Raw genomic sequence first — 14,963 nt, forward strand, 5'->3', positions numbered from 1 at the left:
TAAATTAATATTTTTGCAACAGAATGGAAAATTTAAATGAGGTTGCTTATTTTAATATGTGCAGTGAGATCAGAAATGTGGTACTCTTTTTGGCTTGACAAAACTGCAACTGAAATAGAATTTAACCTTCTCACATTATAATGCAAGGTTAAAGCAAAACCAGATGAAAAATATACAGAAGCCCAAAATACCAGATTTGCCCAGTTAAAATATGGAAATATATATATTTTAAATAGATAATTGTTACATATATGGGAGGAATATAAGGTTATAATTGGTTGAAAATAACCAATGAGTGATAAATCAGCAAGTTTCTATTGTTTTCCTCCTCAGAGACAAATAATATGGAGCTAACAAAAAGTGTTAAAACAGTCAGAGTGCATATGCAAACAGTGAGTTCCAAGAAAACTGTTTGTCTTCATGGGGGGGGGGGAGCAGCAGGGGGAAAGGGGAGAGTTCTTGACTTTAAGCTTCATTTCCTCTAATGAATGTGATTCTCAGAAGAAAAAAGTTCTCTTAAATTTAAGGTTTCAGAGTAGCAGCCGTGTTAGTCTGTATTCAGAAAAAGAAAAGGAGTACTTGTGGTACTTCAGCGACTAACACATTTATTTGAGCATAAGCTTTCGTGAGCTACACTCGTTGTAGCTCACGAAAGCTTATGCTCAAATAAATTGATTAGTCTCTAAGGTGCCACAAGTCCGCCTTTTCTTAAATTTAAAAAATATTTGGCCATTATAGTTAAATGTATAGATATTTTTGATGATCCGGATACTCAGGGTTTATATAAAAGTACATACATTGACTTATTTTTTCACTGACAGTTAAGGGTCAAGATTTTAAAGAAACAGGCATCTAAAAGGCTCCTAAGGAAGTGGTCTCCATTTTTCAAAAGTGCTGTGCATCCAGCAGCTTCCATTGTAGTGAAGGCTCCCAATGCCTAGACGCTGTCCAAGCTGCAGTTAATTGGAGCTCCTGGGTGCTCAGCACTTTTGAAAATAAGTCTATTTATTCAGGTGCTGTAAAGTTTCATGTAGGATCCAAACTTTAAGCACTTTTTAAATCTAGGCTAAAATATTTTCCTCCTTTATGATATTTGTTTATTTTAGCAAAACAGCAACCTGATCATATTGATTTGGGCTAATGAAGGTCTTAAAATTAATTTTTGTAAAGGAATATACTACTGAGATTGCATGTGTCCTGTGTTTCCTAATCAAAGGAAAGGAAAATGCAAGAGGTTTCAGTTTTACAAATCACAGTAAAATCCCATTAGGGAGACGAAAATGACCTAAATAAAATTTCCATGAAAAGTCAATTTTAGAAAGCAGATCTAAAATGTAATCAGCTACATCTTTTTAGATTAAAAATATCTCTGGAATCAGAAAGATGGGCTTTTTCACTCACTCCAGATAATGTAAGAATCCAGGTAGTTAAGTAATTCTGATTTTTTTGCTTCAGAAATAATTGTCTTCCCCACCCAGGCATTTTTCTTCCAGTTGGTTGTTGAGCATTAAGCAGATTTCAATTTTTGCTGAGGGACTATCAAGATTTATGGGTCAGAAAGCTGAGAGAAATATTGACCATGGCTAAGCCAAGCTGTGTCAAGTGGGATCCTGCAGGGATTAGTCTGGGTCCAGTTCTGTTCAATATCTTCCTCAGTGAGTTAGATAGCGGCAGATGATACCGAGCTGGGAGGGCTTGCAAGTGCTTTGGAGGATAGGATTAAAATTGAGAGCGATCTGGACAAGCTGGGAAAATGGTCTGAAGTAAATAGGATGAAATTCAGTAAGGACAAATGCAAGGTACTCTATTTAGGAAGGAACAATCAGTTACACACATACAAAATGGGAAATGACTGCCTAGGAAGGAGTACTGCGGAAAGGGATCTGGGGGTCATAGTGGACCACAAGCTAAATACGAGTCAACAGTGTAACACTATTGCAAAGAAAGCAAACATCATTCTGCGATGTATTAGAAGGAGTGTTGTAAGCAAGACACAAGAAGTAATTCTTCTGCTCTACTCTGCACTGATTAGGCTTCAACCGGAGTGTTGTGTCCAGTTCTGGGTGCATTTCAAAAAAGATGTGGACAAAATTGGTAAAAGTCCAGAGGAGAACAACAAAAATGATTAAAGGTCTGAAACATGTCCTATGAGGGAAGATTGAAAAAACTGGGTTTGTTTAGTCTGGAAAAGAGAAGACTGAGAGGGGGCATAACAGTTTTTAAATACATAAAAGGTGTTATAAGGAGGAGGGAGAGAAATTGTTCTTCTTAACCTCTGAGGATAGGACAAGAAGCAATGGGTCTAAATTGCAGCAAGGGAGGTTTAGGTTGGACATTAGGAAAAACTTCCTGTCAGGCTGGTTAAGCATTGGAATAAATTGCCGAGGGAGGTTGTGGAATCTCTGTCTTTGGAGATTTTTAAAAGCAGGTTAGACAAACACCTGTCAGGGATGGTCTGCATATTACTTAGTCCTGCCAGGAGTGCAGGGGACTGGACTAGATGACCTCTCGATATCTGATTCTATGATATATTATGTAATTTCTTCCTGCATAGCATCCTTACAGCTTTTCCTATCCATGCAAACAGTTAAAATTCTTGTCCAGGCTCTCAGCAGTTGATTTTGAAATTGCCAAATACACACATAGGAAAAACAATGGCAGTATTGGTTTTTATCAGACAAATAATGGAATGTCTGGCTATAAAGTGTTTGGGGTTTTTTTAAGCAACTAGGGGAAAAGTTTTAGAAATGGATTTGATATATACCAGAGCTGCCTCTTATTGCATTGTGCTCCCTGAAAATCATTAAGCTACATTTTTTTGTTCTTGCAGATGTCAAATATTTAAAAGAAGAGGATGCAAATCGCAGGACATTCACTGTTAGCAGCACACTGGATTTCCGAGCGGATCGGGGTGATGATGGTGCCGTTGTACGTTGCAGAGTAGACCATGAGTCCTTAAACGCCACACCTCAGATAGCAATGCAGGTTCTAGAAATACACTGTAAGTAATATCGATAATCTATCTATATGTCTATCCCTATCCACACATGCTTACAGTCTCTGGTTTTGAGAGAAGGTGTACTGTCACTAGACATTTAATAGACATGAAATAAAACTTAAATCATTAATGAGTTCAAATACATACAAATCCCTCTCTTCTAGCCCAATCCTGCAATTCTCCTAGCAAGTCAATGAGAGGTTTCCCATAGCAAGGACTGTGAGATTGAGTCTTTAGTCTGTTTGGCGGAGGAGAGAGGATAAGTGTGTTGGGGGTTTTAAGTCTCACTGGTTTTCTCAGGTAGGTTTTCAACACCAAGACCACAGGTTTATATAGTAGTCACTATTTTGCTTGACAATACCATAGAAATGCAAGCTGATGTTAGCAGTAGAGATTAAATCATCAACTTTGTGCCCTCCTAACACAGTTTTGTGTGGTGATCTTCATGTTGGAGCCTAAGAGAGAAGAACCGTATTCATTATTCTTAGGGCTTGTCAATCATGGGGATGTTACAGCGATATAACTTTAGTTTGTTCTCATTAAAGTGCCTTGCGTGCACACACAATGTTTTAAAAAAAATTGAATTATTTGGCACCTTAGGTAGAAGTGATGAATCCTATCTGGAGTAGAAGTAACTCTTCTTTGCAGTGAGTTCGTGAGCTTTACGGGTTATTTGAATGCGTTTCTAATCACTCTGCTTCTAGCATTCCTCTCCATGCTATCCCACACTGTATTGCTTCACACCGAGCTCAGCCTGCCTGTGTACCTGTGTGCCCTCCACTGCTCTAGAGCAGGGTGGCCAACCTGTGGATCCGGAGCCACAGGCGTCCTTCAGACGTTAATATGCGGCTCCGTGTACAGGCACCGACTCCGGGGATGGAGCTACAGGTGCCAACTTTCCAATGTGCTGGGGGTGCTCACTGCTCAACCTCTGGCTCTGCCCCCACTCCATCCCTTCTCACCCCCTCCCCTGAGCCTGCTGTGCCCTCGCTCCCTCCCCCCACCTCCCCAAGCCTCCTGCGTGCCATGAAACAGCTGATCAGGAGGTGCGGGGAGAGAGAGGGAGGTGCTGATCGGCGGGGCTGTTAGCGGGTGGGAGGCGCTGTGGGGGGGCGAGGAGCTGATGGGGGGCTGCTGACGTATTACTGTGGCTCTTTGGTACGTTGGTAAATTCTGGCTCCTTCTCAGGCTCAGGTTGGCCACCCCTGCTCTAGAGTCATCTCGACCGAATATTCTCTCTCTAATTAAATGCTGGCACGAAGCCAGGTGTGTCCCTTTTTAATATCAGGTAGTGGTGAGTTCACACACACAGAGTCACATAGTTATTATAACACTGTGCTTGCTTGTGGATGCCTGCAGATCTCCAGGCCCATCTGGAAAATAGTCTCTGGAATGCAGACATCTGCAAGATACTGTCCACGAAAATGGAGGTGAGGAGGCACTCCTAGAGCTGGTCCCAGTGCCAGACCAGATCAAAGCAAAGGAACCCACACCATGGGCACCTGGACTGCATATTTGCAGGTGATGCCATGTGCATTTGCTGTGCATGAGAGCTCTACCAGAAACCATCCAGATAATGCTGCAGACAGGAGCTCTGCCAGTAAGTAGAGTATGCTGTATTACTATAAAACTATGTAGGAGTTAAAAGTTGGCTTTTCTGTGTATTGGCAGCCTTCTCAGGGTTGCTCATACTTGTAGTTTCCATTCCACTCCTGCACCAGCTGGGAGTATGTCATCCTGGCCGATAGCAGCTCTGCATGTGTTCCTGGTTTGCCAATTGCCTTTTTAAGCAAGACCCTTTTAGGTCTGGAACACGTTTTCTTACAAAGCCCATGCACAGCATCCCTACCTAGCCCTGTCCTGTAAACTCTGGACACCACACCAGACTAGGACCTACCTTTCAGTCAACCAAATTGCAGGCACTTCCCACACCAGCCAGCCTCTTCAGAACGGAAAGGAACAGTGTCAAGCACCCCACCAACAGGAATTTGTGAGCAACACTCTGGACATAAAAAAGTTCCATTGGTCTTGAGTTTGCATTACATTCTTTAACTCTGTAATTCAAGTAATGTTATTTGTTACCTATGTTGTTTGTTAACTCAATACAAAAGATTTGGTACAACTTGGCTGAGAAAATTCACTGAGGAGTAGCTCTCCCTTTAACATCAACACCAACCCCCAGTATCACCCCCTAGTAAAATCAATACACAAGTATATATCAGTCACTTCTTTGATATACAGTATGTTCATTATCCAAAAAGAAAAAGAGTACTTGTGGCACCTTAGAGACTAACCCATTTATTTGAGCATGAGCTTTCGTGAGCTACAGCTCACTTCATCGGATGCATCCGATGAAGCTCACGAAAGCTTATGCTCAAATAAATGGGTTAGTCTCTAAGGTGCCACAAGTCCTCCTTTTCTTTTTGCGAATACAGACTAACACGGCTGTTACTCTGAAACCTGTCATTATCCAAAACTACCTCCTGACCTCGACGTAGGAGCACAGTGAATCCCTGACCCTATTTCCCATGCCACTTGAGGCATTTTTCTGAGATAACTAGTTATTGACTGGGAGCAGTAAGAGATGGACAGCTTCTGGGTCGTGATGGCCACACTCTTCTCCACGCTGAGAGGAGCCCTCATGTTGGTGTTCTATCATTGTAGCTTTGGGGTGAACTCTGCATAGATCTCTAGGAAAGTAGCTTTCTCCTGGTCATCCCAGTTCTGCATTCCTATCCTGTCCCACCAGATGCTGCTAGCTGGCTGAGCCCAGAAGTGGCACTCTACTAAATAAAGGTGTTCCAGATAAATGCCCTGAAGAAGTAACTGCTCGATTTCATCATCCTGCTCCTCCTCCACCTGTAGCTGCATCATCACGGTACCCACAGGCCTCCATGGTGGCCAGTTTAAGCCTCCCAGCTGCTCAATTGCCAATTCATGTGCATCATCCTGTTCATATGAATAACTGTCATGATCACAGAGCTTAGCAGTGTGTCCTTCATGATCCCTGACAAAATACAGATGAATGATGGGCTTCCAGAGGTAGAATCATGGGAGTTTATTAGTTTGACTCCAAGTCCCAGAATCCTAGTAGGGTCCACAGGCACCTCACAATGCCCCACAAGAAAAAATTCAGAATGCATAGAGCTGTGCAGCACACCACTGCACCATAAGATATCTGCCCAGAATGCTACATAGTTAATTTGAAGAAGTATATAGCTGTGTGGACATAACAATTAAAAAGGAAAATACCTTAAACTGGCATAACAAAGTGGTGTGGACATACCTTAGTTCAACATAGTTAATTCAGAGTGCTTAAAGTGAACAAACGGCTCTGCTTCAACATCCTCTTGAAGATGTGCCCTTGCATTGTAAACTCCTTCAATTATAAATTGTTGGTGAAAGGATTGACTTTTTGTACCTCACACAGCACCATCAGTACTTAGAAATAAATAATTATGATAAATATTTTTGGCCATTACTTTCCTCTTTTCTGAGCTTTTCCACTCTATAATTATGCTTGAAATTAACACTCTGCTTGTTGCAAATGTGTAACTCTTCAGAGTGGCTAAATAGATGCAACTTCATCCAGGTAAAGAGCAGGAGAAAGAGAAGATGTTTTACTAACTGATGACAGAGTTTTATTGGTAACTTGTGGAATGATGGCGTGAAATGAAATCTACTCTGGAAGATGGGGCTATGTAAAACAGATACTCTAAATGAATACACAGAAAGATTTAGTAAAGAAGACTCTACAAGCCCACACATCAGCTTTATTCAGCAATTTCGTTAGACAACAACTTGCCCAAACTAAAACCAATATTAACCTTTAATAGCATTGATATCAATATATATTTTACATTTTTTCCTCCCAAAATCTTATAATTTATTACTGTGATGGGGTAAACCAGCTCAGCTAAAACCAAACCAGCCAGAATCATGACTCACTACTTGACATGAACCTGACACTTGAGGTTCAAAGCATTCAGTTAACTCTTTCAGAAATACTATTTTTGAGCACTTCTGCTCTCTTTGTTATGGCCGGGTGCAGAAGTGAAGAACTACAGGATTGCATGTTCTTGTGTTGTTATAGCCTGACCAAAAGCAGGATATCTTCAGACACAGAATATGGTTAGCACTTGAAAACTGGGGATAGAGAGAGTGTGTCTGTTTTCATGAGGTTCCCAGGCCTATTTTGCAGATATTAAGAAATAGATACAAACGTTAAGAAAATTTAGATAAAGTTTGGGTAAACATCCAGAATTTTGGATGATTATCTGAACCAACCCCTCCAATCTGTTGAGATTTACCCATCACTAATGTATATCCTCTCTCACTTGAGTCTAATCCATCCATATGTCATGCTCTGTTTCCTGCAGGGCAGTCTTACTGCCGTTGTCTTGCTAAAGGGTTTGGCTGTAATCTAGTTCATGCTTGCCCAATGGGGATTAGTGGTGGCATGACATTCTTGCCAAGTCTATTTTTCACTGACCCTTACAGTCAACAATAAACCTAGAATAGAATAATATTCTCTGTGGCATTGTGTGGAAGTTTGTTGTTAGACTAGCTGCCACAGACTATTAGGTTTATATATATATAAACCAAACTAAGTCTCAGAGAAACATTTAGTTTTATTACTTACTTCTGTGCTCACACTTCTTCTTCTGTTCTGTCACAGATACAGTACTGCCACTATAAAAGTTTGGTGCGGCAGTGATTCACTCTATTGTACCGTGTACCTGCAAGCCCTTGCTTGCACTCCTGGCAGCAGCCCATTTTGATTCTCTCCACCAAGGCACAAATCCCAAGAGGCTTCATTTGAAGCTTTAAAATGAAATCAAACCTGTTCGAACTTTTTTCTAGTCTTTAGGAAATGCCTGTATTGATTTTGAATAATAAAAAAATGAACTGTAGAGACAACAGATATGCAAATTACAAGTGATGCACTTGAACAACGATGTAAAAACCAGTTTAGTGCAGTGTGTGTCTGTCTATCTACACACACACACACACACACACCAGGTAGCTATGTCACAAAGGAAAACATACACAACGGTTGTTAGCACTACTGTTCTAACTAGTTTATGCCTCTCTGGAAATAATATGAGGCCAGATTCTCAGGTGGTATAAATCAGAGCAGCGCCACTGAAATCCATAGAGCTGCACTGGTTTACACCAGCCGAGGATCTGGCCCATTATTTTTACTTGTCTGATTATTTTGTGGTTTTGGTGGAACACGATATCTTGGTTAATTGTTCATTTCCACCAGAAATAAATTACCTGCTTAAGAGAAGGCATCTTATGGAAAACAAAAGGAAAGAAAACAATTATGCATAGCTGAAGGTTAGAGCTTTCTACCTCTGAAAAAATAACTAAGCTGCATACACCAAACCAAATGAGATTAATGTCAATGGAAAAATGTGAACTAATTAGGAGTGGATTTTAAGCATTTTAGATGACCAGTCGGTGATACCACCTCCATCATGGGTTTATTGTTTTTGTAGTTCAGAGTCTGAGAAACTGAATTCTACCTTGCAAAAAGTGATATTTTCACATTTGTTTATTTATGCCAGGTATGTCTAAAAAACTGTAAAAATAAAAATGTGACTGCCAAGATCCTGCTTTTATTTATATATATATATATATATATACACACACACACACATATATTTATTAATCACCTATTCATATTGAAATTTGAATGAGAATTTGTTATATTTACCTCAGTTATTATGTAAACACTGTTAATAAGCAAAATTATCTTGTTTAAGCTTTTCAGATTAATGAAGTATTGAAACAAATGAAACATGGAAGATACTTAGAGTAAGCAGTAAAGAATAATATCTGTGAACGTGAAAGTTCAGTGCCCTAATTTGCATGTTTAAATGAGATCAATTAGGTTAATGATGGATGAAAATAAGAAATCCATGATTTAAATGTAAAATAATTCAAAAACTTGTGGGTTCGTTAGATGCCAAACTTTCATCTTTCAAAGGGGCTATCTGGATCAAAGGGTTAATGTACAACCCTAACCTTTACCATCTGGAGGCTTATACTCAAATATGGTTTACAAGTGTAATATAATACAATATAATTTATTTTTCTCTAACATCTTTTGTGCACAAATGTCACAAAATGGTTCATAGATTATTACATTCTGCACAGAAATACAAATAATGGTTGTGGTCAAAGTTTTCAATGCAGATGTCATCTGTACTTATGACAGGGTCAGATAAGACAAGGCAAGTTTGGGGGAGAGTGACTGAAAATACTGAAACTGGCAGGCTCAGGGAGAAATATTAATTGTTTTTAGAAGAATGAGTTAATTGACATAGGCACAGAGACACCGTTTGTCTTGGGATGGGATCTTAAAAGAGTGAGTCACTCAGGCAATTGAAGGATGTTCTATCTAGATGAGCAGAGGAAGGATCAATTGTGGAATGATGTGGGGGAGGAGGGGAAATAGAAAGAAAGTCTCATTTTTGAGGACTAAACCATCAATCACCTACTATATATTGTCAAAAGTCTGTCTGATCCTAGGCTCAGCTCACTTACTGCAATACCCAGAAGGTTAGAATAAGGGAATCAAATATTCTCACCCACTGTAATGTATGTTCTCTAAGATGAGCAAAATGGTCCCATATGTGACAGACTGGCACAGGCCTTTCCCTCACACCAGAACAGAACATTCAGCCCATCTGCGGTGAAACCTGTGTCCACTGGAGAACATAAGAACAGCCATACTGGGTCAGACCAATGGTCCATCTAGCCCAGTATCGTGTCTTCTGGCAGTGGCCAGTTTCAGATGCCGCCGAAGGAATGAACAGAATAGGGAAATTATTGAGTGAGCCATTCCCCACCTTCCAGTCCCAGCTTCTGGCAGTCAGAGGTTTAGGGAAACCCAGAGAATGGGGTTGCATCCCTGACCATCTTGACTAATAGCCATGGATGAACCTATCCTCCATGAACATGGTTGACTGCGTGTTGTGTGAAGAAATACTTCCTTATGTTTGTTTTAAATCTGCCACCTGTTAATTCCATCAGGTGATTCCCTGCTTCTTATGTTTTATGCGAAGGGGTAAATAATGCTTTCTTATTCACTTTTTCCAAACCAGTCATGATTTTATAGACCTCTATCATATCCCCCCTTCGTCATCTCTTTTCTAAACTGAAAAGCCCCAGTCTTTTCAATCTCTCCTCATAGGAAGCTGTTCCATTCCCTAATCATTTTTGTTGCCCTTCTCTGCATCTTTTCTGATTCTAATGTATCTTTTTTGAAATGCACCCCAGGGCACCCCAAGATGATTAATTGCAACAATAATTGGGTCTATTATAGAGGAATGGCAGGGGGATCCATGCCTGCTCTGAAGGAGCAATTTTAAGACCTGTCCTCTGTGATGTCATCTCTGAAAGTCATAACAAGCATGTAGCCAAGATAGAGAAGGTAGGGTTAAGCATCCATATAATAGGTAAATGGTCATCCCAGTGATGAGGAATCAATACCTTAGAGAGGGACAATGTCTACATTACAAGCTAGGGGTATGATTCCCCTGCTCATGTACACATACTCACGACAGCTCTCATGGAAATCTGAAACCACTGGGTACATACATGGCACAACTAACTTGTGCCTCTACTGCTATTACCCGTGCTACTGTGGCTATGCTGCTAATTATGCTCGTGCTAGATCAAGGAGAGCTAGAGTGTGTGTCCACACAAGCAGAGGAATCACACCCCTAACTCATAGTGTAGAATAGTGGTTCTCAAAGCTGGTCCGCTGCTTGTTCAGGGAAAGCCCCTGGCGGGCCGAGCCAGGCCAGTTTGTTACCTGCCGCGTCTGCAGGTTCAGCTGATCATGGGACGACTGGAAAAAGGCTAATGTAGTGCCCATCTTTAAAAGAGGAAAGAAGGAGGATCCTGGGAACTACAGGCTAGTCAGCCTCACCTCAGTCTCTGGAAAAATCATGGAGCAAGTCCTCAAGGAATCAATTCTGAAGCACTTAGAGGAGAGGAAAGTGATCAGGAACAGTCAGCATGGATTCACCAAGGGCAAGTCATGCCTGACTAATTTAATTGCCTTCTATGACGAGATAACTGGCTCTGTGGATGAGGGGAAAGCAGGGGACATGTTGTTCCTTGACTTTAGCAAAGCTTTTGACGTGGTCTCCCACAGTATTCTTGTCAGCAAGTTAAAGTAGTATGGGCTGGATGAATGGACTCTAATGTGGATAGAAAGTTGGCTAGATTGTCGGGCTCAATGGGTAGTGATCAATGGCTCCATGTCTAGTTGGCAGCTGGGATCAAGTGGAGTGCCCCAAGGGTAGGTCCTCTGGCCAGTTTTGTTCAATATCTTCATAAATGATCTGGAGGATGGTGTGGATTGCATCTCAGCAAGTTTGCAGATGACACTAAACTGGGAGGAGAGGTAGATACACTGGAGGGTAGGGATAGGATACAGAGGGACCTAGACAAATTAGAGGATTGGGCCAAAAGAAATCTGATGAGGTTCAACAAGAACAAGTGCAGAGTCCAGCACTTAGGACGGAAGAATCCCATGCACCGCTACAGACTAGGGACCGAATGGCAAGGCAGCAGTTCTGCAGAAAAGGACCTAGAGGTTACAGTGGACGAGAAGCCCGGATATGAGTCAACAGTGTGCCCTTGTTGCCAAGAAGGCCAATGGCATTTTGGGCTGAATAAGTAGGGGCATTGCCAGCAGATCGAGGGACATGATTGTTCCCCTCTATTCGACATTGGTGAGAGAAGAATGAGGGGGGATTTGATAACTGCTTTCAACTACCTGAAAGAGGGTTCCAAAGAGGATGGATCTAGACTGTTCTCAGTGGTAGCAGATGACAGAACAAGGAGTAATGGTCTCAAGTTGCAGTGGGGGAGGTTTAGGTTGTATATTAGGAAAAACTTTTTCACAAGGAGGGTGGTGAAACACTGGAATGTGTTACCTAGGGAGGTGGTGGAATCTCCTTCCTCAGAAGTTTTTAAGATCAGGCTTGACAAAGCCCTGGCTGGGATGATTTAGTTGGGGATTGGTCCTGCTTTGAGCAGGGGGTTGGACTAGATGACCTCCTGAGGTCCCTTTCAACCCTGATATTCTGTGATTCTATGATTCTATGGCTCCCACTGGCCGTGGTTCGATGCGCCAGGCCAATGGGGGCTGCAGGAAGGGTGACCAGCACATTCCTCAGCCAGCACCACTTTCTGCAGCCTCCATTGGCCTGGAGAGGCGAACCGCAGCCAGTGGGAGCAGTGATCGGCCAAACCTGCGGATGCAGCAGGTAAACAAACCGGCTCAGCCCACCTGGGGCTTTCCCTGAAGAAGCGGTGTACCGGCTTTGAGAACCACTGTAGAAGACAAATAAGAATCAGGCCATCTTAGTCACCTGAAGAAATATTATAATTCTTGCTGATTTTTTTTCATTTTATTTTTTAGTGCTCATATGTTTGCTATGGACTTCAGAGAGTCAAGTAAAACCATGGGATCTGATTTTCAAGTGCTGAGCATTATCAGCTATTACTAACTTCCACCAGAGTTTTGGGTGCTCTGCACTTCAAAAAATCAGGCCCACGAATCCTGCCCCAAAGACCTAAAGTCAGACCTGACAGAACAGCAGTGTGCCATAAACAAACACAACAACAACAAAAAAAGATGGGTGAGAAAAGAAGAGGGAAAAGGATTATGTTAAAATGTCCTGTGCTGACTCTGAAAAATATGTGCATATCTTCATGGTTCTTGAGAAATTAGGAGTTCTTTTTTTTTAATTGTTGTTTTGCCATATCACCTATGAAAAGTTAGTTCAAGTGAGATAAAGGAAAAATATAATTGAAATGGAGGGAGCACAGTTTGGGGCAGCGAAGATGATAAATGAAGTGAAGAGGTTTTACATATAAAGAGAGATTGGCAAAATTGGTGTTGTATAGATTTAAGAGGTGGCATGACTTAAGTACTTAGGCAAGTTACGGTTATAAAATTCTGGCTCATGGTATATTTGAGTTCACAGAGCAGACCAGAACTAGGGAATCATAGATTTGAAGAAATTATTATTTATATAGTACCATTGCTGTGTGTGATGCTTCACAGATAATTAAAACACAAGGCCCGCAACCGTGCAAATACTTATACATGTGAATGACTTTACTCACGCAAGTAGTCCAATTGGGACTACTCAAGTACATAAAGTAACTCGTGCATAGGTATGTAGAGAGAGCCTTTGCCATGCCCACATTTAAGTCATGTAATCAAAGTTAAACTCAGTGTTGAAGTGTCTGCAATATTAAATACTGGCATAGGAAGAGACAACAATGGACTGCAGCAGAGGTGAATGAGGAAGAATAACGTTTTTACAAAATCAGATGATGAGACTGCTTTGATTGTGTAGCAGGCACCACGTAGTTTCTGCAGTGTTTATTTTCGTTCATTTTAAAATGTTGTGTTAGAATCTGAAGAAGAGGGTAGTAAAGAGGTGGTTGGAAATAGAGGTATTGTACGGAACTAAAATTTTAAGAGGTTTTATTTTTCGGTGATAATGGGGAATAGGTGTGGCAGAATGGACAGCTGAGATGCTGAGTTAAGTGCTTTTAATATTTTTAACCAAATACCATGACTACTGAGTGTGGAATTTAGTAAGTTAAAGGAGTATCTGTCAATGTTGTACTCTAGTGTAGGCAGTCATGCATTTTGTGTGTCAGGAGGGAAGTTTTCATTGATCATGGTTTGTTTTTCCTCTATATTGTTTAAAGGATTGCTGCTGTTTTGCATGCATGGGACTGCTTTTATGCTTTTATGGCATAAAAAGGGGGGGTTGTTTATTTTTGGCGGTTTTGCTTTTTTAGTTTACATTTTTAAAAAAGTTTGGAAAATCTATGTTCGAGATGGCAGAATTGTCATTAAACAGTTCTTGACAAGGAGGGCGTAGATACTGCTCATCTGGTCCCACTTAGCTATTTCAAATAATTTTAAAAGCGATATAGAAGGAAGACAGAGGAGGCATAATAATGCCACTAAGTATTCACTTTCATTAAAACTAAATTTTCATAAAATTACTTTAAAATTAAACTGTATAACAGTCTTCTTTCTCCTCAGTATGTGAACAGCTATGCTAAAATGAAATGCTATTGCCATGATACAGCTATTTGATCTAGATTGCCTCCCCCACAAAAATTAATAACATACATTTTCAGGCACAAAATATTGAATTTTCATCTTGTCTACTAAAGCAATGAGTCATTCAGTATATTCTGAAGCAGAGCATCAGACATAGTGTATCTCCCAGGATAATTTGATGAAGTTTGCCAATTGTAAAATTGCTTTGCATGTACTCTGTTGCGCTGAATTGGCACTGTCAGAAGCAGTGCTACTTGTCATTTACAAAGGAAGCCCAGTTTCAGGGAGTGCTGACTCATGGCTGTAGGATACCAACAGCTGGTAAATTTAATCTATTAAAAAGTGATGAGCACTTCCACAAAGGTGATTGGAATACACCCCACTCATTCTTTCGATCTCAATTGGGAGATCCGTTCTGCTGTTGATTTTGTACATACCACAGTGATTTGTCCCTGGAATTTATTTAAGTAGCCTGTTCTTCAGAATATAATTACCTGGACTATTTAGAAATATGGATAAGTTTGTATAGAAGTACAACATTTCATAAAGTTTTTGTGATTGCCTCTAGCAGGAGAGACCATCAAGATCTGAAGTTAATAATGTATGTTTGATCTCTCAAAAAAATCTTTTAAATTTATCCCAGGTCTTCTGCTATGCTAATTGATCAATAAAACAGCTGAATCATTGTCTTCAAAGGTAGTTGCTTATTTCTTCTTCCTGCCTGGAAATTATGTTCCATGAGAGGAACCAACAGAAGAATAGAATAGGGGCACCATAAAAAAAGTAGATGACGGTGATGAAAATAAATATCACAGACTTTTTTTTTTTAACAGACAAAATTAGGTA

At 40.6% G+C, this 14,963-nt stretch overlaps 1 protein-coding gene across 3 annotated transcripts in view; it reads left to right on the forward strand.

The window, feature by feature from the left end:
* Positions 1-14,963, forward strand: part of CADM2 (cell adhesion molecule 2) — a 1,053,908-nt gene that overhangs the window by 899,041 nt on the left and 139,904 nt on the right. For all 3 annotated transcript variants that reach the window (XM_084621993.1, XM_084621994.1, XM_084621992.1), the window contains one exon: positions 2,831-3,001. In XM_084621993.1, the coding sequence (XP_084478119.1) occupies positions 2,831-3,001 (171 nt within the window). The remainder of the gene's footprint in view (positions 1-2,830; positions 3,002-14,963) is intronic.

This window comes from Lepidochelys olivacea (assembly GCF_965140295.1).
Source record: "Lepidochelys olivacea isolate rLepOli2 genome assembly, chromosome: 1".
NCBI lineage: Eukaryota > Metazoa > Chordata > Testudines > Cheloniidae > Lepidochelys > Lepidochelys olivacea.